General features: G+C 56.0%; 2 protein-coding genes across 2 annotated transcripts; one reads left to right on the forward strand and one right to left on the reverse strand.

The window, feature by feature from the left end:
• The first annotated feature begins 4226 nt into the window (after window positions 1-4226).
• Window positions 4227-12202, forward strand: LOC141984354 (uncharacterized). Its single transcript, XM_074947340.1, has 5 exons — window positions 4227-4428; window positions 6909-6992; window positions 8378-8615; window positions 9440-9646; window positions 10362-12202. The coding sequence occupies exons 1-5, from the start codon at window positions 4336-4338 to the stop codon at window positions 10577-10579; spliced, it is 840 nt and encodes a 279-aa protein (XP_074803441.1). The 5' UTR covers window positions 4227-4335; the 3' UTR covers window positions 10580-12202.
• CLU (clusterin) lies at window positions 11928-26058 on the reverse strand. Its single transcript, XM_074947339.1, has 9 exons — window positions 25917-26058; window positions 20494-20618; window positions 18997-19145; window positions 18469-18639; window positions 17475-17934; window positions 15399-15512; window positions 14243-14469; window positions 13126-13307; window positions 11928-12169 (listed from the first exon to the last, which is right to left on the reverse strand). Exons 2-9 carry the CDS (start codon window positions 20576-20578, stop codon window positions 12163-12165), a joined length of 1395 nt encoding a protein of 464 aa, XP_074803440.1. The 5' UTR covers window positions 20579-20618; window positions 25917-26058; the 3' UTR covers window positions 11928-12162.
• Between the last annotated feature and the right edge of the window lie 91 nt (window positions 26059-26149).

The following is a 26149-nucleotide window of genomic DNA, read 5'->3' on the forward strand; positions in this document are numbered from 1 at the left end:
GGCTGATAACCGGAGGAACTAGGGTCGTATCCCCCCCTCCAGATGCACGGTTTTGCATGTTTAACACAATGGACCCCGTGGTATTAACCCTCCTTCACGAACGTTTAACTCACTTCAGTAGCGTGACTCTGAATTCCCCAAGGCTTGTCCAGGACCCTGCAGAACAGGGTCCGGCTGTAGGGAGCTGAACGGCTGGGGAGCCCGGGTTCTCTCTCTTCGCTCTCCTCTGCATTTCTCCTCCCCAGCTCACTCATTCCCTCCCTCCCACGCATCCTCCCAACCTCCAATAAAATTCAAAACCTTTCTCCCTTACACAATGGAGTAAAAGCAGCCCCATTACTCTCCCTCTGTCCACCTGCTTTTCTGTTCAGTTTGTGGGGCTCAGGCCAGGAGCTGATCTGCTCTGGTGCAGTGCATGCCAGGTGGGATCCTCCCTCCCTAGGCCCCAGTCAGCTCTGGAAGCTGATTTCCTTCCCGGTAGCCAGCTGTGTCCAATCCCCTACGTACATCCTCCACCGTCCGCGTGTCGGCAGCGTGGCAGGCACTGGTACAGAGAGGGCCGTGCCCATGTTTGGGGCTGCTAAGATGGATGTTACATCCCTCAAACCTTCCAGCTTTGTGGAAATGCGCACTTCCAGCGCATCCCCGGGGAGAGGAGGGGGGCGAGTTACTTGGGCCGAGAGGGGTAGAGAAGCTGCATGCAGGGCCTGCTGGCTCCTATGATGGGGAAGTGCAGCCTGGGGAAACTAGCATCCTTGGAGCCGATGCTGGGGCAAAGCACCTTCTGGCTGGGTTGGCAGAGATGCCCCCCGTTGGCATGTCACCTCTGCAGGCTCTGCCCTGTGTGTCTTGGCTGGACAGGGCACTGCTGCTGCGGCCCCACTCCGCCACCTGGGGGCACTGGGCACAGCCTGCAGCAGGCGCTCCGATGTCCGGGTGATGGGCGGCTCTTGAAGAGCCTGGGATTCATAGATTCACAGATACTAAGGTCAGAAGGGGCCATTATGATCGTCCAGTCTGACCTCCTGCTCAACGCAGGCCACAGAATCTCACCCACCCACTCCTGCGATAGACCTCTCACCTATGTCTGAGCTATTGAAGTCCTCAAATCATGGTTTAAAGACTTCAAGGTGCAGAGAATCCTCCAGCAAGTGACCCGTGCCCCATGCTACAGAGGAAGGTGAAAAACCTCCAGGGCCTCTTCCAAGCTGCCCTGGAGGAAAATTCCTTCCCGACCCCAAATAGGGCGATCAGCTAACCCCTGAGAGGAGGCTGCAGCAGAGGGTCCTGGGTGTCCCTTGCAATGCAATGCTCTGCACAGCAGTGTATGGGGCCCTTTCCCTGGATCAGGGAGCCCCATCTCCTGCAGGCGGTGCTACCAATCCGTCACCTCTTTCCTCTCAGTAAGAAGCATGAGGAGGCCATGACAGGGAGCTGGGGGCTTGGGCTTCCTTGCAGAGCTGGGGGAGAATGCACCCCGGGTCAATGGCTCACGGGGGGGAATTTGGCTCTGGGGAGAGGGGCAAAGGAAGGCAGAGGCACAAATTAAGTCCTGCTTATGGGGCTGAAGTGGGACTTGGGGGCTGCCTTGGCCTTGCATTGGCCCTCAACCCAGGGCTGAATTCCTCCCCTTCCCCACTGAGGAACCCCTGTCGCTAGGTGAAGGGGGCGGTTCTCCGGGCTGCCATGCCGCATAGCCTCCTTCTCTTAGGAACTCCCTCTGCAGTGTCTGTAACTCTCAACAATTTGCATGCAGGCTTGCTGCATATGTGCAGCTTACTGGGGTGGTGCTTGGAGCATCTATCAGGATTGTGGCCCTGTTACGCTAGGTGCTGTACAGATCCTTAGGGAGAGAGCCCCTGGCCTGAAGTATAAGGTAGGAGGCAGCAGGCGAATACAATGATCAGGATGAGCAAGGAAACCGTAAGCTAATTATGAGAGGAAGGATGGCTTTGGGTTTGGAAGACAGGAGTTCAAGTCTTTACTCCAACCTAGATTACCTGCAGGCACTTGAGCCGTACACTTAGCCTTTCTGTGCCTCAGTTTCCCCTCCCTAAAATAGAAGTGATTGCACTCTGCCCTACTTCACATTTCAGGACCGCAAAGATTGTGCACGTGTTTCGGTTTAAAGATCATGAGGGACTCAGCTGCCACCGTGGTGGGAGCCTTATAAAATAGGCAGGTTTGGAAGGGTTGGATTTATGTCGGCAAACGTTGATTTCACAAACTGAGCAAAACATGTTTTCATCAATAACAATCAAAATTTACACACCGTCAAAGTAAGAAAAATGCTGCTTGAAAACTTGCACTTAGGGTGAAAATCCAGTGCTTTAGAGCTTGGAGTTAGGCTGGTTACAAATGGCTGCATCAATGAACCATCAAACCAGATTTGCTTTGTTGATTCAAGGATCATTTCGATGTGTATTTTGACATGTGACATTGACAATTTGTCTTTGAACCGTTTATCAAGCTTTCACTTCTTGAATTATGAATGTCGACCGCCATTAAATAAGTGCGGGCCTCTCCCCACCGTGATTTCCCACAATTGTGAACATTTAAATTGATAAACATCAAAAAATGCTTCAGAATAAAACACAGAGATTAGCCCCGGACACTATATAAAAAAAAAATTAAATTCTGCCAAGCCTAAGACTGTTTGTGGCGTCGATGCAGCTGTGTTGGTCCCAGGATAGGAAAGAGAGAAGGTAGGTGAGCGAAAGTCTTTTGTTGGACCATCTGTTGGGAAGTAGAAGCTTTTGAGCTTCACAGAGCTCTTGTACCGGTCTGGGGAAGGTAACCGGCGTGTCGGCACTAAATACAAATTGGGTCAGATTATTGGTTCACACCTGCTGTAGGACAGCGGTTCTCAACCAGGAGCCCCTGAGGGTGGGGGGGTTGTATAAGGTTCCATGGGGACCCGCAGCTGAAGCCTGAGCCCCAGAAACCCCCAAGGGGCTGAAGCCAGGAGCCGTGGCATGAAATCCAGAGTTGCTGCCCTCCGCAGGGCTGAAGTGTGGAGCTGCTGAGCTGAAGCCACGAGCTCTGGAGTCCCCCATGGGGCAAGAGCTCTGGAGTCCCCCATGGGGCAGAAGCTCTGAGCCCTGGTGCCCCCCATGGATCTCAAGCCTGGAGCCGTGGGGCTGAAACCCAGATTCACAAGCTCCTGTGCCCTCGAGGGGCAGAAGCCCTGAGCCTCCGTGCCTCAAGGGGCTAAAGCCGGGGAGCCCAGAGCCCTGGTGCCCTGCGAGGAGGAAGCCTGGAGGTGCCCCCCTATTGCCAGCAGCTGAAGCCCTGAGTCTCAGTCGTGCAGGGCTAAAGCCCCGAGCCCCCCGCCCGCTCCGTAGCTGAAGCCAGGAGCCCTCACTGGGTCCTGGAGTTTTTATAGCATGCTGGGAGGGTCTCAGACACAAAAAGGATGAGAACCCCTGCTGTAGGAGAAAACAAAATTAAGTGGACAATTGAGGGTTAGGGTGTTAAGATCTGGGTACCTTCCCCAGTTCTGAACATAATGGCCATACAGGGTCAGTCCAATATCCATCTAGCCCTGTCTTCCGCCAGTGGCCGGTGCCCGAAGATGTTTCAGAGGGAATGAACAGAACAGGGCAATTTCAAACGATCCATCCTCTGTCTTCCAGGCCCAGCTTCTCGCAATCAGAGGCTAGGGACACCCAGAGCATGGGGTTGCGTCCCTGACCGTCTTGGCTAACAGCCATTGCTGGACCTGTCCTCCAGGAACTTCTCTAGTTCTTTTCTGAAGCCCGTTATACTTTTGGCCTTCGCAACGTCCCCTGGCAATGAGTTCCACAGGTTAACTTTGCGGGGGAGGGGGTGTGAAGAGCTCGATGGTGACATAACAAGAAGCTAAAGCATCATCGCCTGCTGAAGGCTACAAGGGTTAATGTCACAGGGCGGAAGCTCAGAGTCAACCAGAGTCCTCCGGCCTGGCAGGAGCGGGCGCCTGCTTGTGTCCAGCTGAGGCTTTGCACAGGGGAGTTTGCAGGGCGCAGGGCGGCCGGAAATCCCCGGCCGGGGGAGGAGCCGGCGGGCTGCGCGGAGCGGGGCTGGGCGCGCCGGCTCCCGGGCCGGGCTGCTTTCGCTTTCGGCCGCCAGGAAATGGCCGAGAGCGGCCAAGGGGCGCGCCGCAGCCGCACGGAGGGGCAGGCGGGCGCAGGGGAGTCTCCCGGCGGCGGGGCGAGCCCCGAGCCTGGCCAGCGCGCAGGAGCCGAGCCCGGGAGCTGCCCGGCCGCTTGCACCGCCCGCGGGCCGGAGCTCGGCTCTGCGGCGCCGGGGGGAGGCGCTGACCCCAGCCCCGCCGAGTGGAGGGGACCCGTCGTGATGGCCTGGCTCCTCTCCTTACTTGCGAAGGGCCCCGAGGCGTCCAGCCGCAGGGACCGGCCGGACGGGGAGCCGGACACCCCGGTGCCCCAGGTGAGGACACCCAGCGCGGCCCTGCCTCAGGCCCTGGTTGTGGGGCTGCGGCGGCGCTCCACCCCAGAGCTGGGTGCATTGCAGGGCGGGCTGGGAAGGCACAGTTAGGGGGCCAACCTAGCCCAGCGGCGCTGGAAGATGCTTTGGGTGCAGCCCTGGGGCGACAGCCCGAGCAATAGCAACTGGGGGGGGGGCTGTTATTTGAGAGGTGCCGGGTATGAGCTGGGGGACAGGAATAACTCTAGAATGGGCTCCCCCCTCCCTGGCTTTCTCCCTAGTTAACTGGGACTTTAAAAAAATAGCCAAGTTTCGATACTAAGGCCCAGATCCTGGAAGATTATTTAAGTTCCTCCCTTCTGTTGATTTTTGATGGAAGGGAGGAGCCTAAATACCTTTGAGGATTTGAGCCTAATTCCCTTGACATCCAGGAATCTCAAAGCCCAGAAGGGACCGCTGTGATCATCTACTCTGACCCCCTCTATGGCACAGGCCACAGAACTGCCCCCAGAATAATTAATTCCCAGAGCAGAGCTTTTAGGAAAACATCCAATCTTGATTTAAACATTGGCAGTGATGGAGAGTCGGCCACAACCCTTGGGAAATGGTTGCTAATTACTCTTACCATTAAAAACTGATGTCTTATTTCCAGTGCGAATTTGTCTAGTTTCAATCTCCAGGCATTGGATCATGTTAGACCTTTCTCTGCTAGATTGAAGAGCCCATTAGTAAACATTTGTTCCCAATGTAAATACTTATAGACTGAGATCAAGTCACCCCATCTCACAAAAGATACATTGGAATTGGAAAGGGTACAGAAAAGGGCAGCAAAAAGGATTAAGGGTATGGAACAGATTCCAGATGAGGAGAGATTAATAAAACTGGGACTTTTCAGCTTGGAAAAGAGACAACTAAGGGGAGATATGATAGAGGTCTGTAAAATCATGACTGGTGTGAAGAAAGTAAATAAGGAAGTGTTATTTACTCCTTATTACACAAGAACTCGGGGCCACCCAATGAAATTAACAGGCAGCAGGTTGAAAACAAACAAAAGGCAGTATTTCTTCACACAACGCACAGTCAGCCTGTGGAACTCCTTGCCGGAGGATGTTGTGAAGGCCAAGACTATAACAGGGATCAAAAAAGAACTAGATAAATGCATGGGGGGTAGGTCCATCAATGGCTATTAGGCAGGATGGGCAGGGATGGTGTCCCTAGCCTCTGTTTGCCAGAAGTTAGGAATGGGCGACAGGGGATGGATCACTTGATGATTCCCTGTTCTGTTCATTACCTCTGAAGCACCTGGCATTGGCCACTGTTGGAAGACCAGATACTGGGCTCGATGGACCCTTGGTCTGACCCAGCGTGGCTGTTCTTATGTTTTCTTTGCTAAGCTAAATGGATTCGGCTCTTTGTGTCTGTCACTAGAAGGCAGGTTTCTAATCCTTTAATCGTTCTCATGGCTCTTCTCTGACCCCTCTCCAGTTTATCCACATCCTTCTTGAATTGTGGGCACCAGCACTGGACACAGAATTCCAGCAGCGGTTGCACCAGGGCCAAATACAGAGGTCGAATAACCTCTCTGCTCCTGCTAGAGATTCCCCATTTATACATCCCAGGATCACATTACCTCTTTTCAGAGTAACAGCCGTGTTAGTTTGGTCACAGCATCACACTGGGAGTTCATGTTGAGCCAAGTATCCACCACGAGCCCCAAATCTTTGTCGGAGTCGCTGCTTCCTAGGATAGAATTACCCAGCCTATAACTGTGGCCTGCATTCTTTGTTTACAAATGTATACCTTTACACTGAGCCCTATTAAACTGCATATTGTTTGCTTGCGCCTGTCCTCTTTGTTATTTACCACTCCCCCAATTTTTGGCTTAGCTGCGTGTTTAGGCATGTGAATTCACTGAGGATTGCCAGGAGGCAAGGGAAGTACCATAGTCCCCTGTTATAGATGGGGAAACTGAGGCAGAAAGAAGGGCTGTCCACCAGTGGTAGAACCAGGAATAGGACCCAGGAGGTGTGACTCCCAGCCCTGTTCCTTAACCAGTTGATACTCACAAAAGTTAGAGACAGAAAAGGCACTTTAGGTCCCTCTTGCACACAGCGCCCCCCCCCCACTCCCCACCCCCCGTCACTGCAGCCATGTTCCAGGGCTGTGGGTAGTTCAGATATATGCCCAGTGGGAGACTGTTCCACAGTTTGATTCACTGGTGCTGGAACAGTTTGTATCGTGGGGGTGCTGAGAGCCATTGAACCAAACTGTAAACCCTGGATATGATAGAAGCCGCTTCAAGCCAGGGGTTGCAGCAGCCCCCCAGCACCCCTAGTTCCAGAACCTGTGGATTGATTGAGCCCTTGATTTGAAGCGATCCTCTGATGTCCCCTGAAACTCAAGTGATGGCAAAGGACAAAGATTGAAACCAGGCCAAACACTGGGCATTATTGCTATTGTTCGATTGTCTCTTTGTCTTTAAGCTCGGTGCTAACAGAGCCCGGGGAGCAGCTGGAACAGCACAAGAGCTCCGGAAGACAGCGGAGAGGCTGCAGGCTCAGCTGGAGGTGAGGGACTTTCTGACCATTCAGATTCACTGAGACTTTGTCAACATGATCAAATCTACACACGACGGCTCATATTAGAGACAAAACTACTGTGTACCTCTCAGAGTAAGAGAGACCCAGGGTAAAGCTACACGCTGTCTCTGGGGCTCGATCCTTCATCCATTTGTCACTGATCCAGTGACAAGGACGAGTAATAACTAGTAAATACATCTATCGTTTATTTCTAATATGGTAGAGCCTGGCACCCCAGTCCTGGTCCAGGATGGTGCTAGGTGCTGTACAAAACGGCGGTCCCTACCCCAAAGAGCTCAAAGGACCAGGTTGCTGGGTAGTGTGAGATCCCATTTCTTTCCTCATGGCTGTCTGACGATTCCCGACGATTTGTGGGATCTCTTTCCCCTGCTTCCCTGCACTTGGGACGCTCGGCTCAGGAAGCGTTTCTGTGTCTCATGCCGTGTCTGCAGCATATAGGAGTCGTACCGCATGAACTACTCCGGTCTGGTTCGAGTGGTACAGCGCCCCCTGGTGTGGACACAGTTATGCCAGGAGTGAATAAAGGTGCCGATACGGGCATAGCTAGCTCTGTTCAAGAAGGGGCTTTGTAGGTTCCAAAGCCAGAAGGGGCCACTGTGGTCATCTAGTCTGTCCTACCAAGGCTGCCGGACTTCCTCGGATGAATTCCTGTGTGGACCGGGGCATTGCTTTGCGAAACACGTAGGCTCCTAGAAATGTAGGCCTGGAAAGGCCCTCGACAGATTGTCCTGCCTCAGTGCAGGGGCCTCGACTAGACGAAGTGTTGTCTGGACCAGCCCTGACGAGTGTTTGACTGACCTTGACTTAAAAATCCCAGGGACTAAGCTCTCCTGATATCTGGCACCTCTATCCCAGTTAACTGTGTCCACACTGGGGCTTTGATCAGCATGACTCAGTAAAGAATCAGCTTTCTGTCCCCCGTAGTTCCTCTGGTACAAAACTCGTCTGTAGGGCAGCCCTCAGACGCTCCTTTGTCACGTTGGTTGACCCATGGCCCTCTCTGGGTTTAGGCAGTACTTGCTGCCTCCCAGGCTCCATCTGCCTGAGCTCCTCACAGGGTTTGATGTATTTATCCTCACAACACCCAGCGATTGGGACGTGCTATTATCCACATTGTACAGCTGGGGAAACTGAGGCACAGAGACACCGCAGCACTGGGAGTTAGGCGCCTAAATGCCTTGGAGGATCTGGGCCTGCCTGAGTGACTTGCCCAAGGTCACGCAGCGAGTCAGGGAGAGAACCCAGGAGTCCTGGTCCCTGGTGAGACTGGGATCTTGCAGTGTCTCCCTGGCTGGTGCCTGTCCTCTGTGCTGGGATGTTGAATAGCACTGAGCCCCTTCCACTCCCCGCAGGCTCTGAAAGGCTCCTCGGACCCCGAGACACTGGAATTCCTGCAGGCACTAGATGCACCCGTCAGAATTGCCAGCCGCGTGCTCGTTGAGAACCAGAGACTACGGCAGGAGGTGGAGGAGTTGAAGGGCAGGTTGGCAGCCCCACCACCCCTGAAACTAGCCAGCCAGCCTCCAGCTCACTGGGCATCGTCCCCCTGGACCTCCCAGACACCGCCTTCCCTGGCCACCCGGAGCACAGGTAGGCACTGGCATGCCATGGGCAGGCACTTCGCCTGACCGGGTTAACATTGGGGAGCCTGGGTAGGGCTGGAATGGGGGTTCCTTTCCCCTGTGAGGAGCAGGGACCAGAGACCTAAAGCCAGGCAAGCCGAGGGAGCAGTGGGGCTGGGGTCGCCTCGATTGATTCGGGCAGCAGTGCTCCACCCTGATTGAACTATGGCCCCTGAAACAGCTGAAAGTCCCTCCTGCAGCCCATCTTCCTCCCATGACCGTCTTTACCCACAATCCTATGGGATTGAGGCTGCAGGAGGACTTTCCAGCCACTGCAGAGGAGGATTGGCACTGCTGGGTGTGGGGGTGGGTTGGCGCTGCTGGGTGCTTATGGGGAGGTGGGTGGGGGGAGCTAGCGCTGCTGGGTGTGTATGGGGGGCTGGTGCTGATTGGTGCGTGGGGGGAAGGGCATATCTTGTGCTGCTGGATAAGTGGGGGAACGAGTGCCAGCAAACTCATACCATAGCCCCAGCTTTCCCCCCTGAACCAAATTGATACTTGAGAACAGCTGGATCAATTTGGCAGGGTTAAAACAGACAGGCCCCTCCAGCCCCCTTGAGTACCAGTCTTCTGTGGCATCAGGGATTTGCCCTTACCCATAGTAGGGTTAGGGCTTATACTCCTTTGGGTTTGCAGCCACTGGGGGCAGACTGCCCTGCACAGGAACAGAGCTGGGCCTAACGTACAGCTGGGCACACGGCCCCGCCGCTCCATCCTGCTAGCTCTCATTGGAGCTGGCTGAGCCAAGGACCGAGGGGAGACTTGTCTCTAACCCACCCTGGTCCCTGCCAGCCTTGCCCCTGCAGGTCCGCACGAGCGGTAAGACGGCTGGCTGCGAGAGGCAGTTCTTGGACCAGGTGGCTCAGCTCCTTGCGGCCCAGGGCATCTCCCTGCAGGCAGGGGAGTACGAGCTGCACTCCAGCTGCCCGCTGCTGCTCTTCTGCCCCATCTCGTCCCGCTTGGGCACAGACATCAGCAATGCCCTGGAGGGGATCTCCGGTGAGTAGCCTTTCCCCTGCATGGGCTGAGCCGTTCTCCAGCAGTTGCCCCCCACTTCCCTTAAACTAGGTGACTAAGAGCAGAGCCCGTTAAACGGGTGGACCCTGGTGCAGGCATTGAATGGCCAGGGACTGGCCTGGCTGGTGCACCTCAATCCCCACCCCAGCCATCACTCCTTGACCCTACCCTCCCCTTTGTGCTCTGCCCCCTAACTTACAGTGGCAGATTAGCCACTGGGCCCGTGGCTGGGGGCCTCTGGAAAATATGCACCGCTCCTGGCAGACGCCTGGAGCCCCGGCTGCCAGGGCCGGGGAAGTCCCCACACCCTGACCCGACTCTGCAGCAGCAGCTGCCAGATGGGCTTGGGGGAAAAGCCCCCTCCAGTGGCCACAGCTGCTGGGTGGAGGAGGCCCCCCACCAGAAGCCCCAGTGCTCCGAAGCACTGGGCAGAGTCAGGGGAAGCCTCATCACCCAGACCCCCACTGTGGCCTGGGGCTGTGGTGCAGGGATGGAGATTCTCTGGTCTTGTGGCTGCGGGGGACCCTGCATGGAATGGGGGCAGGCCTGGGGAACGGGCTGCAGGCAGAAGGGGTGGAATGAGGGTGGGGTCACAGGCGGAAGGGGTGGGGAAGGACTCCTCCCTCCTACTTGCTGTGTCCTAAGGCCCCAGGAAACCTTAATCTGCCCGACTCCTGTTCTCTCCTCTCCGGCCCAGCGGCGAGGAAGACGATCCTGGTGGTGCTGCATCACCAGCCCAAGGAGCGGGCCGAGCTCTACGCCTGCAGCAAACGGGAGGCCCAGCACCCGGGCCTCCTGCACACCGTGGACGGCTGCTTCTCCACCCATTCCGGCTTCTACCACTGCCAGGCCAACACCGCCGCCGTCGCCTCTGTGGCTGCTGCCCTCCAGCAGCTGGCCGTGGGCGGTCACTAGGGGGCACCTGGATCTGCGAGCTGGGATGTGGAGTGCCAGTGGGGCTGGGCTAAGCCCTGCGCTGCCCTGACAAGTCCTAGCGGGGATGGCATGGGGGACCCCCACCCCTGCCTGGGCCAGGCCAGCACTGGAGCATAGTGGACTGTTACCTGTGGGAATGCCCTTCTCTGGGCTGGCACTGTTCCTACAAACCTTTGACCCCCCCCCCCCAACTACCCTTGGGTCAGTCCATCCCCTCCCGCATCACACTTAGGGCAGTGCTTGGCATCAGCTGTGCAGATGTATTAGATCCTACCACATTACACAGCTAGCCCCCTCCCTGGGCTATGGGCATTGTCTGGGCATGCCCCCCAGTTTGCTCACCCTCTCAAGCTGCCCCCAGCCCCCCTGTGAACATGGATCAGTCCCTGCAGGGATCTCATGCGAGCAGTGAGATGAGACAAGCTCTGGCTCTCTTGGGTTCTGGGCTGGGGCCTGGTGAGTGTGGAAGCGCTCTGGGCTGGACCCTGGGACCAGCTGTCTCGCCGGCGCTGGGCACACGTCCCTCCCAGCGCAGTCAGGGCCAGAGTGTCCACTGGCTGCAGGAGGAGACTAAGGGAGGCTCTGCGGCCCACCTAATGAGTGTTGTGCTCTGGCCAAGGTGCTGTCTTGGCCTGTTCTTGCCCATGGGCCCTTCGTGGTATTTCAAACTCCAACCTGAGCTAGCTGCCTGGGCCCCAACGGGCTGGGGGAAGGGTGTTGTAGGGCCAGATTGGCTGCAGCTTGGGGTGGATGTGGACAGTTCTTTGATTTTCCACTTGTGAGTTGACAGCCCCTGGCTGGAGCCAGCCCCAGGGGCTGTTCATGTGGTTAAGGGTGGGGCATTTTAGAGAGCTGTCCTAACCAGCACTCTGCACATCCCCTCCCGCCCTGGCAGCAGGGCTGCTACAGCACCCATGACTAGGCTACCTGAGGGCTTCTCCTTTGTGCCGCAGTGGGGCTCCTAGCTTGGCCGTAGAGGCTAGGGCCCACGTCTGAGGCTGCTGCCTGCAGTTGGTGGAGCAGTGCCGTTAGCTGCCGGCTTGTGCTTTTCCCATGCACAAGCCCCGTGCTGGGTTCCTGCCTGCGACCCACCTCCGGGGAGTGCTGCAGGTGGAAGGTGCGGTAGATCTGGGCTGAGAGCGTGGGCCATATGGTGGAATAATGACTACACTGATCTGGACCAGTGGGTTGGAATGCCCTCTAAAGCCCACCTCACCTGTGCCCTCCTTCAGCCACTAAAGAACCACCGCATTTCCCTCACCCACCTGCTTCTTGTGCCTTTTTGGTCGCAGAGGCCAAGCCAATAAACTACAGCAAGCCAGGCAGGTTCTCCGTGTCAGATCTAAATTTTATTTCTTGTTTTGGGTCCCTACAACCCAGCAGCAAAGTACAGGCAGTACAGTGTTTAACCTACTAGTGCAGAGCGCGAATCAGGGCTGCGTGCCAGGCCGAGGGCTCCTCCGCAGCTCTAGGGGGTCTATGCAGCATGGAGAAGGGCATCGCTTAAGGCTATGGCTTATCTCTTCCGAAGACGAGACTGAAGATCAGGGCAGACGATGGTGTCACTCGCTGTTGGAAAGAAGAGATGGTGCATTGAGTTTAGCACAGCATAGGTTATGGGGTGGCGGAGTGGGGTGTAGGGTGGCACGGGGCCAGGAGAGGGTTAAGGAAATCAGATCACTGCCCTGAGGAGATCCTCCTCAGAGAAGAGTTGGCCTGGTGCTAAAGGCCTAGTCTGGGGCTCAGCTCCCAGTTCTGCTGCAGGTTTTGTAGCTAAGCACTGGAATAAGTTGCCCAGGAATAAATTCTAGAATCTGTCATTGGGGGGTTTTAAGAGCAGGGTGGACAGACACCTGTCAGGGATGGTCTGATAAAGCTTAGTCCTGCCATGAGTGCAGGGAGTGGACCAGACCTCTCAAGGTCCCTTGATTCTATGGGCAAGTCATGGAGTCTGCCTCAGTATACCCAGCTGCAAAGCAGAGACTATTTCCTGCCTCCCCCCCCCCCCCCAATCTTTTGTCTTGTCTGTTTAGAGCATGAGCTCTTTAGGGCAGGGATGGTCTTCGTGGGTTTGTGCAGCACCTAACAGTGTGTTGCTAGAATACAAATCATATAACGCAGCCCAGTACAAATGAGTGATGGGGATTTGGAGAGGTTGGAGCAGGGTTCCTTTTGATGGTGACTGGTCATTTCTCTGGCCCTTTCCATCCCAAGGTCATTTATGAAGCTCATGGTTTCAAACCTCTGCCCACCCACCACTGAAATGCAGCCATTTCTGGAGTGGAACACAGCAGTACTATACAACATAGGATGGGAATGGGAGAAGCAGCTGCTTATCGCTGTTGAGACTGGGGGAAGGATTTTAAGGGGAGGGGAAGTCTGACCTGGCCTGACCCTACTTAGCTTATGAGCCCTGACGAGCTAACACCCCAGAGCACTCTGGCCTGAGCAAGGCTTTTCTGCTCTCGGCTGAGCTCAGCAGCTGCTCCAGGCTGGGAGCCTACGTGCCGGGGCTGCGAACTCACATGGTATTCTGTTTGTAGTGCTTCAGAGCCTCGTCCGCTACCACCTCCATGAACTTGGGGTCGTCCCAGGGGATCTCGCCCGGCACCGTCAGGGACAGCGGATCCGAGTCAAAGAGCTGCACGGTCACCTGGGTGTCAGAAGGCCTGGGGGAATCCTTGCGGTTGGGGGTCTTGGAAAGCACCTAGGAGAGGAAGCAGGAAGGAGCCCGTTAGCACAGACGCAGGGCTTTAGGCATCCAGCACCAGGGGACGGGGGAAAGTGGAGAGCTCCGCTGGTGCCCTTCAATCGCATCCCTGCCAGTCCAGCCCTCAGATCCACCAGGACCCCTCACTGCTGACCCGCAGCCTCCCTGCTTCTAGTCCAGCCTGGGGCCCCTGAAGCATGGGCAGATGCCAGTGGCTGCAGCCCCAAGTGCCCCTGCCTGCAGCTGGCGCTGTACAGCTCAAAGGCTTGTGTCAGGCTGTCTGGGGAGAGAAGCACTTTGCCCTGGAGACAGTTGCCTGATTATATGCATCCCACTCCTGACCCACTTTGCCTCTTCCCAGCTCTCTGCTATTCAGGGGAGGGGCCAGGGGAGCCAGTGCTTGCAGCTGAGCCAAACTCAGGAGTGCCACACCCAGCTGGGCACATGGGCAGCATGATGCAGGATCCACGGGGTGGGGGGGGAATATAGCTGGGGAGGGGGCCGTGGGGAACGGGCTAGTCCTGGCAGCGTAGAGCCCCTCGGAGAGGTTGGTTTCCCAACTGGCTTTGATGCCTCATTCATTTGGGCGGCACCAGCTGGTGCCAACCAGGTAGCACCCAATGCCAGGCTCCAATGGGCCACCCTGCTCCTCCATGTCCCCTAGTCCCCTGCTCTGCCCCTCAGCTGGTCCCTCCTTGCAGTCAGCTGCCTCCAGTCCAGGCTCTTTGTGATGAAGAGGGAGGGTCACATGCCCACCAGCTCTCCGGAGACCACAGGGAGTGCCCCATGGGCCAGCGGGGGGACAGGACGGGGGAGGGAAATCTATGGTTCCCATGCTGTCCACTGATCTTAGCAGCCCATGGCACCCCCCCACCCCTTCCCAGCCCCCCCCCCCCCCCCCAAGCAGTGCAGGAAGGGCAGCGGGGACCCACCGTGGTGACCTGCAGCATGCCGTCGCCGTTCTGGGTGAGGTTGGCCAGGCGGGACACCCAGCCGAACTGCTTGTTGAGCTGGTCCAGGAGGCTGGAGGTGTTGAGCATCTCCTCCTGGAAGGTCCTCAGCAGCTCGTCATACTTGCGGGTGAAGCGCTCTGCCAGGCGCAGGGCGTCCTCAAACTGCTCCCGCAGCTGGCCCTGGGCCGGGTCTGTCTGGGAGCAGTCTTCAGCCCGGGGGGGAGGGGAGAAGAGGGCATTACAAACACAAGAAGGGGTCAAAGACAGACTTGCCAGGATCCCTGAAAGCAGGAGGGCAGCAGGACACCTGGCTCCCTGCCTACTGCCCTGACAGTGGGTCTAAACCCTGTAGAGACCCCTGCCAAGGGATCAGTGCGGGACTCTGGCTCCATGGCTTTGTCGGCCCTTGGTTGCTCCACCAGCAAAGCCAACCGACCAGCGCCACTGCTGGTGTCAGGACATGACCGCATCTCCCCTAACAGCACCAGGCCCTCCAGCCCGGCTCCCCTGCTGGCTAACGCAGGGTGGGGAGGTTAACAGCACCCGAGTCCACTTGCACCCCACCACCAAACCTGGAGCCGGCCAGCCGCCACTTGGCGCTCAGAACCACCGGCTGCTCAGTTGATTGAGGCCTGGGGGGTCTGGTGCAGAAGGCCTCCCCTTCCATTCCCCTCCATGTTACATGTGGGCTGGTGACCGAGGTCTATGGCCAGCTCTGAGGTGTCGTCGATTGGCATGACTCCACTGGAGCTGTGCCAGTTTACACCACTGAGAACCTGGTCCTGGATCTGTGGGGGCCTAAATGCTGGTTACACACTGGCGTCTAAGATATTGGACCGGTACTGAAATCTGCAATATTCTGCACCCAACCTGCCCAATCTAGAAACACAAAATACACAGGGGGGAGGGATGCAACACGGCTGCCTGCTGGGCAGAGAGGGGGGGAAAAATTACATCTGGAGAAGAGCCCCTTTATCTCACCCAAGAGGGGTGAGAAACCCCAGTGCCGGTGAAAGGTGCTGACCAGGCAGGGATGGAACTAGAGGAAGCAGGTTCTATGCCCCCTGTGGTGTGTTTATCTATGAAGCTACAAGCAGTTACCAGCCCCTGGTTATACTGGGTCTCCTTCGCTCACCTACAGACAGAATTTCCCGGCATTTTTCACACTTGTCCTTCATCTTCAGGCAGCCAGCAGAATTGCGGCGGATTTCCCGGCACACCATGCGGTTGTCGCTGGAGTTGAGAGTCTCTGAAGGGGTGCGGGAGGGAGGAGACACCACAGCGCTTTAGCTTTACTTCTCAGCACGGGCAAAACTGCCTGACGCTGCCAGATGCACCAGCTCTCATGCATTCATACAGCACCTTGCACTCCAATGCTCTTTACAAAGTACTAGTCATGTAGACAGTAAGGCCTTCCTGCCCCACTAAAATGCAGCTGCTTCTGGGGTGGCGTGTGGCAGCTGTTTAGAACACAGCAACTCTGCATAGCAGCTCAGGATGGGAAACAGAGAATACTGCAGCCATTCAGAACCAGGGAAATATAGCAATTAACCAGGCCCTGGAGTCTTTTCAACTCCTATCCTATCAACTGCTATCCCTAAGACACCCGCACAAGAATTGAAGGTTTATATAGTCTGTCCTGTTATTCCTATTAAGTCTGGCAAATGATTTATGAACTTGTGAATTACCTACTTAGGAGTGTAAATAAGCTTCAGATTGCTTTTGCCATAATTCCCGGGCTCTGACATTTATTTATTCTACAAGAGGGCTTGAAAATGCTCCGCGATTGCTTTCAAGCCAAGCCGAGAGGAGGCAATACATCACCTCCTGTCTCCTGGAGTAATTCCAGTGGTATTGTTAGCACCTTTCATCTTCAGCCTATTCATACATTAGCTAATCAAGTCTTGCCCACCCGTGTAAGGGAGGTGAGACAACCAGCACTGCCCTCTATTGGACAGAATCAGAGCTGCCCATCTGTGTGTCATAGGCCTTGTGCTGCTATGAGCCCACAGAGCGTCCCCTTTAGCTCAAATGGCCAGGGCCTGTGCTGTTATCTGGAGCGGGAGGTTACAGGGTCTAGCTTTGCTGCAAACTTCCCAGTGGCCCGAGTGCAGCATAGAGACAATCTCTGAGCCCTAGGTACCCACGGATTTGTCAAGAGTCAGACCCACTCAATGGCTAGGGAACATGAGGCAGAGACAAAGCGACTCGCCCCACGCTGGAGCGGAAGCCAGCGTTCTCCCCCGCTCACCGCCTTGTGCTCAGCTCACGGGCGCAAACCTCGGTCATGGGATCCGGGGGCGCCTCGTGTGGTTTCCCCAAGTGGCGCTTTGAACCAGAAAGACCACCCCCCTGCTCAGCAGGGAGCTGACCAGTGCCCTTCTCCTGCAGCCTGCTCATTCCATGAGAGCTGCTGCCTCGCAAAATAAACCCAGGGATCGGAGCACGGGTGGGGGCAGGAGACCGCTCCCCCTCCTTTGTGAGCAGCAGATGGGACTTGGACTGCTGTTGCAGCCTGCTCTGACCATTGCTGAAAGTATAACAGGGTCATGGGGGGAGGGGGTGGGACGACTCAGTGTGGGGCTCGCTCAGGGCAGGACTGGAGCTGGGTGGAAACCAGACATTACATGTTGTGGGAAATTCCAGGATTTCAACATTTTTTGATTTTCTTAAAAACAACCCCCCCCACACACACAAACGCACCTTTTGCTGAACCCAAACATTTGGTTGGAAGTTTCCCCACTAGCCCTACCTTGGGCTCTGCCCAGGTGCCCAGCTGGGGGGCCAGCTATGCGAACCAGACCATTTGTCCCCAGAGTGGAGGCCTTCTCGGGGTGGGGACCCCACAGATTAAGGCCAGAAGGAACCACTGATCACCTACTCTGGCCTCCTGTATACACAGGCCATAGGACTGCCCTGAGTTAATTCCTCTCTGAACTAGAACATCCAATCTTGATTTTAAGATGGCCAGTGATGGAGAACCTCCCCTGCCCCCATCCCTAGATAAGTTGTTCCAAGGGTTAACCACACTCACTGTTTTAACAGTGTCTTTGGCACAAGGCTAGTGCTAGATAAGGGAATCCCAATTCCTTCCGGACTCACCCCTGGTGACTAGTGTGCGCCTGGGGGCAGGTGCTCTGGCCCTGGTCATTACCCTCCTCCCCCCTGCAGCTCTGCTGGATCTGCCCCTAGGCCCTTGAATATCCCCCACCTGTGGTGGACCCTCCCAGCAGGGGGTCCTGGCTGCCTTCGAACCACTGGCCGTCCTGCTCCATGGCCTTCTGGGCTCCCTCGAACATGCGCTGGGTCATCTCAAAGAGTGGCTCAAAGAGGCGGTGGAAGCCATGGTGCCGGAGTGGGGAGAAGAAGGGGTGTGTGTCACGGACCACCCTGGCGTTTGCGAAGGGGAAGTAGAAGCGGAAGGGGGCGGGGGCATGCATGGCCCTGCGGGAGCTCTCCGCGAAGGGCGAGCGGAAGAATGGGGCCATGCGGCCGTAGGCCCGCGTGCTCTCCTGGAACAGGTCGTCCACACTGTCCTCCACCATGCTGTAGCGCTCCTCCAGATCCTCCAGCCAGCGGCCCTGCTGCTGGTCCTCCTCTAGCAGGGAGTCAATGCGCTCGCCGTTCACCCAAATGGAGATGGGGGAGGAGCGGTTCAGGAACTCCTCCAGCTACCAGAGCAAGACAGGGACAGGATGCAGTGAGCTGGCAGGCCTCTGCAGACCCACCCGCCACCCACCCTACACAGAGCTGGGGCCCACACCGCTGCATCACAGGGAGACCTGCTCCCTACCAGCCTCAACTGGGCCAAGTCAGTGACTGCAATGGACCACAGGGAACAGGTGCTGCGGACCCACATCCATATGGAAGGTGGGGTGGACAATGGCCATCATTTAACTCCTGTTGGCTCTCCAGCGGCCGGGAGATAATCAAGGCTAGAGCCCCCCCAGTGCATTCTGTCCATCTCAGAGTTGGAGCTATTGATGTTGTCTACCAAGAAAGCACTGGCTCACGGGTCTCCTCATGCCAAGGAGCCCTACAGGCTCCATCCTCAGCCACATCACCTAATTCACATGCAACTACTCTCCCATACAAGCCCTGCTGATCTTCCACCGCGTCCCACACCCTGGTGGAAAGAGGTCCAGGCTCTCCTATAGCATGATGCCAAGCGCCAGAGAAGGACCTAGACCGAACAGCTCGCTCACCTGCCGGCCAACCAGGCCCGAGCCGCTCCTGCACGTCCTGGAATAGAACCTCATGCAGGTCTGCTTCAGGCAAGGCTTACATTCCTCCCACAGGGCCAGCATGGTCTCATTGCACACATCCGGCTTCTCGGTCAGCTTCTTCTCCGTTTCCTTGGCTAGTTGCATGGCTTGCTGGAAGTGAATGGGTTAAAGCCCCGACTGTGAGGGGCTGGGCAGCTAACAGGGATTCTCCCTTAGCTCAAGAGGCAGGATCCTGGGTCTTTAGTGCAGGAGAATCATAGTTTAGCCCCACTCTTGCCAGGAAGCTGCTGCTGACTAGCATGGGAAGCCCACCACCCCCCAGCAAACTTCAGGGGGGCTGTGGATTCATTAGAGATTGTCCCCCAAGCTCCCAATGCAGAGAGGATAAGTGACGCAGCCATGTTCCATGCAAGCATCGGACCCCCGTGGCCCGAATCGTGGTGAGATTCAGCGACAAGCTTTGCAGGGACATTCTCCCATTGGTTCCCCTGCCTGCCACTTGCTCACCTCTTTCTTCTGCTTGGTCTCCTCCAACGTGGTCAGGATCTCCTGGTGGTCTTTGCTGGTTTTGTCCATGAGGCTTTTCATCTGCTTCACCCCGTTGATGGCATTCTCGATCTGGGTGTCTATGTATTTGCTCCCCGCTACAGACATTTCTGAAAGGGGCGGGGGGAAGGGGAGAAGTTAATTGCCTCAGGAGAGCTACGCTAAGATGGCCTTCTGCTGAGGACACCTCTTCTAAGATGGCTGCCCAGATTTGACATAACATCTTTCCCACCCAAATATTTGCATCTCCAAAGCCTATTTGCCCCCAAAAGGGTCAAATCCAATTCAGCTGAAATTTCACACAAACTTCTTATTTGCCCAGCTCCGTTCTAACCTTGCTTAGATTTGGGCTGGGACCGTGCCAGAGGGAGGTAGCCAAGAACAACTGAATTTTGGTGCCAAAGATCTAGAGTAAAGACTGATCCCACCCAGTCCCCCTGAGCCCACTCCTCTCTCAGAGCCGCAACAGCCTGCTCTCAGGTCTGCTACTCGGGTGCATCGTTGTCCACAGGACCCGACCTAGCAAACCCTGAAGAGTCGATACTTGTGCGGTGTTACCTGGCAGGAAGCTGTGGGAGAAATGATCTCATGACACAAGCACCTGGCTTGGACCCAAGACACTCCTGATGCCAGGGACTTGGGGGAGAAGTTTGTTTAGATGGTCCTGATCCACACCGCCCAGATCCAGATTTCCCCAGGGCTTGGGGTCCTGGCCTCATGGGTTTGGACCACAGATTCCTAGATTCCCAGGCCAGAAGGGACCATTGTGATCTCCTGTACAGCACAGGCCAGAGACTACCCCTCAATTCCTAGAGCAGAGCTTTAAGAAAAACACCCAGTTTTGATTTAAAAATAAAAAAAATAAAGTAAAATACATCACTGATGGTGAATCCACCACGGCCCTCAGTAAATTGATCAGGTCCATCCCTGATCTTTTGTTTTGGTTCCTGGGGGCTCTTGCACCCCGTTTCTAGGTTCTTTCCAGCCTAATCCGAAGAGAAACTCAGCCAAACTCCTGGAGGTTTGCCACGTTTCAGATCTAAACCCACATCAGCCTAGCCCCCTCCCCTGCTCGTTCCATATAAACACTGGGGTCCCACACCCCAATTTAACCCCCCATGCACACGCCACTCCCCTGACTCTTACAGGCAATCAGTACAATAGCGATGGGCACCATAGATAAATAGAGCCGCTTTTTGGGGGTCCTAGAGGCAAGCCCTAGCAGCAAAGCCCAAGTAACAGCCGTGGTCAGTGGCTGGCGAGGCACCTGTCAGCTGGAGCACGGGGCACAAATCAGAGAAACTGATCCCTGTAACAGCCTGCCTGGCCCTGCACCTGAGCTTCATGCAGTCGGTGGTGCTGTGTGTCCTGAATCACTCCGCATGTGCCGATCCCACCAGCCCCAGCCACCCGGGGAGTTTCTGCCCCGGCACGCAGAGCCCCACCAACGCCACTTACGTTGCAATTCATTGGGCGGAACCAGGGCCTGGCCTTCCTCCCAGGACAGCAGGAGCCCCAGCAGCAAGAGCAGCAGCAGCCTCATCTTCCTCACCCCCGAGCAAACTCCAAGGTCCTGTGCAGGCCTGAAAGACAGGGAGGAGAACTCGGGCAGGCTCCCCAGGCCGAGGGCCTACATATTTACCCAAACAGGAACTCAAGCGGTCACAAGTCTGTGAACACTCATAGGACGTTACAATAACCTAGGAGGACAAATGGTGCCAGGACAAGGTACAAGGAGACAGAGCGACTGAATGAATCTAAACAAAAAGGCCAGTTGATCTGATTCAAGGACAGTGTTGCAATTATGCTCATGACAACACACAGGACCTGGAGCCAGAAATAAGTATGTCAGAGTTTAGGCCTAATTCATGGACAAAATAACAAGGGGGATGGGCTATTCTGCCCATCACTCGCTTTTGGGATCCTTAGAAGAAAAAATAGCTGAATGGGGAAAAGTATAAAAAAAACCAAGAAAAATAAAAACAGACAGGCTACTCCAGCAAGCTTCCCCATCCCAACTGGCACCCCACCTTCCCCTGGACCTTCTTCAGCCTCCCCCTGAGAGATGTCCTGGCCAGAACAGGCCAGAGAGAGCAACCCAGATGAGATCGCCACCTCCAGATGTGTCCCAACCACCACCTGCCATGGGAGTGATCATCTTTGACGCCATCTAAGAGACTGCCAAACTGGGGGCTTTTCCTTCTAAAAATGGTCTCCAGGTAAAAGGAACAAGGGATGTTGTTCAAACAAAAGCCTGACTCAATACTTTACATTTCAAATACTCCAACGGCTTTTCTAGATCTTTCATAGGTTTTACAAACCATTTTAAAAGGTAGGTTTGCCATGGTGCTAACCCCCAGCCTTGTTTAACACTGGACGGTGACTAGTGACGTTGACAGCTTTAGCCCCTGCTCTGCATCTAAGTGAATACAACAGGCTGCTCCAGCCCAGATGCCCAAGAGAGAGAAACGCATTCAAGATATGGGGCTAAAAACTGTCTGGGATTTAACAAGAGAGCCAAACTCCACCAGCCTGACCAGAGGCCTGGGAGCCAGGAAGAACTAAGCTCTAACTTCTGCTCTGACTTAGGCTCCCGTCATGGCCATGGGCATGTCACTTATCCCCACACTACAGTGGAAGGCAGAGAGGTTACCTCACACAGGTGTTTGGGAAGCACCATGAAAGCATCAGGTCTTTCTTAAGTGCTACATATTACAGCAGCCTGTAGCTAGCACCAGCTATGCCCAGCACAGACCCTGGATAAGGCTTGTATTGAAGTGACTGTTTAACCCACCGGTTCAGCGTCTCCAATACGTCAAGGGCTGGTCCACACAGAGGATAAGAGCCTACTACTGCTACCAGCTTATGGAGTTACTCATTTAGATCACAGTCAATGTTTTCTGTGCTGAAGGTCCCAGGTTCTATCCTGCTAATGACCCTTTAGGGAGGGCTTTTGATATCAGCAAGCTGGAAAAAATATGATCTGGATTCTGAGTGCTCAGTGGTCTGGGGCGTTTGGATCCAGCTCCATCTCTAACTCTATCCCAGCCACATCAGAGACTTGCTGGGGTGGATGTCTGGACTGGGGACACGGAGGAATGCTCATGGGGGGAGCAGGGCTGTTCTAGGCTCAGGGGAGATGGCTCTTTGGCCACAGGCAGAGGAGGGTCTTCACCCCAGGAGTCCCCGATTTGCATGAACCCACAGATTTCAAAGCAAGAGGATTAAATAAAGGAGGACTGAAGAGTGACTGCTCCAACCATGAGCAAGCCAGGCTGTCGCTCAGAATTACGATGGCTTAGCCAAGCTTTGCCCTGAGAACCAAAACAAAAAAACCACAGGAGAAAAATGAGCTATGACTCATTCTAATGACTCAACCCCCCACGCCCAGGGGTATCTGCTTATTTATACAAGCACAAGGCCCTGGTGTCCCTGCTGTGACCCAAATGCCCACGAATTTCTGGCCCAGGGGAGCTACTGCAGCCCTGAACTCAGTCTGGGAGCAGATGCCAAAACCTGATGTCTGGGAACGTCTCTATTGTGCAGCAATCAGAAGATCTTACATAAGAGCCCCCAACCCATGTTGTGAGCAGCTGGAGGACAACCAGTTCCAGCCCTGCTTGCGGGGGGCTCTTTCCCGACAGGTTAGTGAATCACAACGCAATTGGCATGGGCTTGGGGGAGTCTGGGGCCAGGCTGCCTCAGATTTCTCACCCGCAGTGTTAGTGAGCAGCTCCATCGAATCCTGACGGAAGCTAGAGACTAAAGGAGGAGAAAAAACTAACCAGCAGAGGCCCATCTCTGCTGTCTCCCATTCGCTACAGCCGTGCGGGACGCAGGCACAGAGCAGCGCTCAGCCCTCGCTTTCGCACACCCCAAATCCAGCTGAAGGGTGCTTAACAGAACACGGAGCCCCCGAGGCTGAGCAAAGCTTCCTGCACTTTCCAGCCAGGAAAGAACATGAAAGGTTTTCCTCCACCGGCGAGAGCCCAGCTCGCCTGTTTGTCGGAACCAGATGCCGGACAGGTTTGCCTTCGAGCGTAACGCCTACAGCCGGATACAATGGGGGCAAGTGCGTCAGACACCAGGAGAGTGGAGATCAGCAGAAATAAAGTTAACGATCAGGACCTCTGATCAGCAGATCTCAAAGATGGGCTGGTAGCACGATCCCCATGCAACAGCTGGGGAAACTGAAGTACAGCAAGGCACAGGCCACACAGACCCTCCTGCCTCCTAGCTCCATGCTGTAGCCACTGAACGGCACTGCCTCGCAGATCAGCAGGTAGCACGCACTTCACTGCATGCTCATTGCTTCCTGGGCTTCCCTTTCAGTCCTAGGCAGCGGGGGATGCTTTGAATTAAGCCTTTGGCATAGGGGACAGGGTTGTCACTGGGGATTTTCACGTCTGGAGACAGCAGGAATCAATGCAGAGTCCCGCATCAAGCAGGATTCTGCACAGGTGGCCCCATTTGCCAGCAGCACCGGGGAAGTAGGGCGGCACCCAGACTGGGTTTAGCTCCAGCTCTGCGGTGGGGCTGGACCCAGCCCAAGCGAATGACACTAAAGTGATAAGACACTGAACGACCTTGCCAGAAACACCAGATCCCTCAGGGCCAGAGCCAGCAGGATCGATTGGAGCTGGCCCAGAGGGGGCTGAGCAGCAGGAGCTGCACGGCAACAGAGAGGGGGGTAGAGGGAAGTGTAGGAGTCCGGGGGGGGGGGCGGTAAGCTGGAAAGTAGCACCTCTCACAGGGAGGGGGGACTGGACAGGAGGGCAAGGAAAGAAACACAAGGCAAGCCAGGGAGATCAGAACTGGTCCAGTGCCATGGGCTCCGGGGTTATTTAGAGCTGTAGAAAGTGAAGGAACGAAGCTACCCCATTAATCCAGCCTGCGCTCCCCTGTGCTGCAGATGTCCCCCAATCCTGACCTACAGCCCCCTGCTATTCCCCAACTCCCTGAGACAGCTCCATAGATGCCCCCCATCCCAATCTTGACCCCACAGCCTCCCTACTCCTCCAGGCCCAGCCTTCGCACACACAGCTCTGATGCGGCAGTCCTGAGTGAAACAGAGACCGACAACCCTGCTGAATCGGGGGGTAGTTTTCATCTAAAGTTGTCCAGCATCTAGTCGGAGTTAGGATAAGATTGGAGACTCATCTCGCTTGTGATGGAAGCCCGGAGCACAACCTGACTGCAGCCCTGGGCACTACCCCGGCATTCCATGGGTCCCACGTAAATCTCTTCAATGTGGTTTAGGAGGGGGAACAATATGGCCTGTGGGGCCCCCCTCCCTACAGAGCAATTGCTTCAAGGACAGTGGCGTAGCTGTACAGTGTTGTGGTTGGAGAGCATTGTGCCTTTACCTTGAACTCCCACTCCCCACCAGCGCAGGCTCCCTGCACCAGGCGCTGCTATGAAACTACTCCTGGGTTTGACGGATTCCCCCCCAAACATCCATGCATTCCCCACCCCCACACTAGGCAACTAGCCAGGTGCATTGTGGTTACCCCCCCCCACCCCGCATTGCTCAACTGATGAGGTGCATTATGGTTATTTTCCCAATGTTTAAATACCATGAGTCAGAGCCCCAAGAGATTCTTTTTGTTTTAAAACAATCTGGAGATTAAAAACAAAAGCTGGATTTTTTTTTTTTATTGGCCTTCCGGGCCTTGAACAGAGGTCCCATTTTCAAGCTTCTCTGCCCCAGCAGGGCTGGAAGGTTTCTTGTTAAAAAGTAAGCCAGGATGTGACTGCCTGGGGTTTTGAAAGAAAACAGCAACTATCACAAGACCTGCAATAAAATAGTCCCTGGCAGCAACACTGTCACTCACTGCATTGCACCAGGCAAATTTCTCCTTCCTTTGAAGCGTCTGGCACTGGGAACTCCTAGAGGCCAAGTTCCCAGGTTTGCCAGGCCAATGGTCTGATCACGAGGACCAACCGAATGCCAAGATCCACTAACTGCATCACTCTTTCACACTCAGGCCTTCTCTCTCATACATTGATTATTAGCACCCCACTTTCATGTCACCGTAAGCAAGACATGCCAGTGAAAAGCTAGAAATGGTCATGACATGGCAAATCACTGGGGCCTGTAGCCCAGTATGACATGTCCAAGAGCAGCCCATTCCCACTCGAGGCCCCAGAACTGGCCAAGATGTAGGAATTCCCTCCTGACACCAGGAGGGGAGCCTTGAAGCATGAGGATTCAGAACCATTAAAGAATTCTCCTGGGTTACATACCTGCAGGGAAGGTGGAAACACAGGGGATGCTGCTGAGAGCTGGCGGGGGGACAGACAGTTAAATGCCCCCACCCCATTGGGCCAAGCAGTGCACAGCCCTTAGTTACACCCACCAATCTGTCAGAGAAAGCCCTTGCAAGCCCATCCCTTCTCTGAGGTGCAAATGGGGTGTGCAGGTCCTTTCCCCAGACGGGCAGGGTGAGCTAGGGCCACTAGCCAACCTAACCCGGCTCCCTCTTTCCCTAGAGATCGCTGCATGGATCCATCCCCCTCCCACCCAGGACGGATCAGGAGCCCCCACCCCCGTCTCTCTCCCCGCCCCAGGGCGCGCACAGACCCGGACGCTGGGGAAGCGGAGAGCGCCCCTTCCCCGGAGCCTCCAGCTCCAGCCCTTGCGCCCAGCGCCAGCTTCGTGCCCTGCGCCAGCTTTGCCCAGCGGCGAGGGCCGCCCCTGCGGAGCCTGTGGCGCGCACACGGCTCGCCGCAGACCCTCACCCCGGCAGGGCGCACGGGCAGCTGCCGGCGATCCGCGGAGTTTGCGCGACTAAGGGGGTGGGGGTCCAACAATCCCCCAGCCAGCCCCCAGCCCCCCGCGAGCTCTCTCCCCCCCCCCCCCACAGCCCTGCGGGGCTCACCTCTGCGGCTCCGCGTCCTGCGCTGCGCAAGCGGGGACTGCGGCGCTGGGCACCGTATTTATAGCCCCGGCTCCCCCGCCGCCGCGCTCTGAGTCACGCCCGCAGAACGGCCTGGAAGGGGGCCGCGCCGGCCCCCGCCTCCCGCCGCGGCGGCCGCCAGTGGGCGCCCCTGCACCGCGCACGGCCGGGCTGCCGCCTCCCTGCCCAGCCGCAGGCCCGGGGGCTGCCCGGCT

Source organism: Natator depressus, chromosome 3, assembly GCF_965152275.1.
Source record: "Natator depressus isolate rNatDep1 chromosome 3, rNatDep2.hap1, whole genome shotgun sequence".
Classification (NCBI taxonomy): Eukaryota; Metazoa; Chordata; order Testudines; family Cheloniidae; genus Natator; species Natator depressus.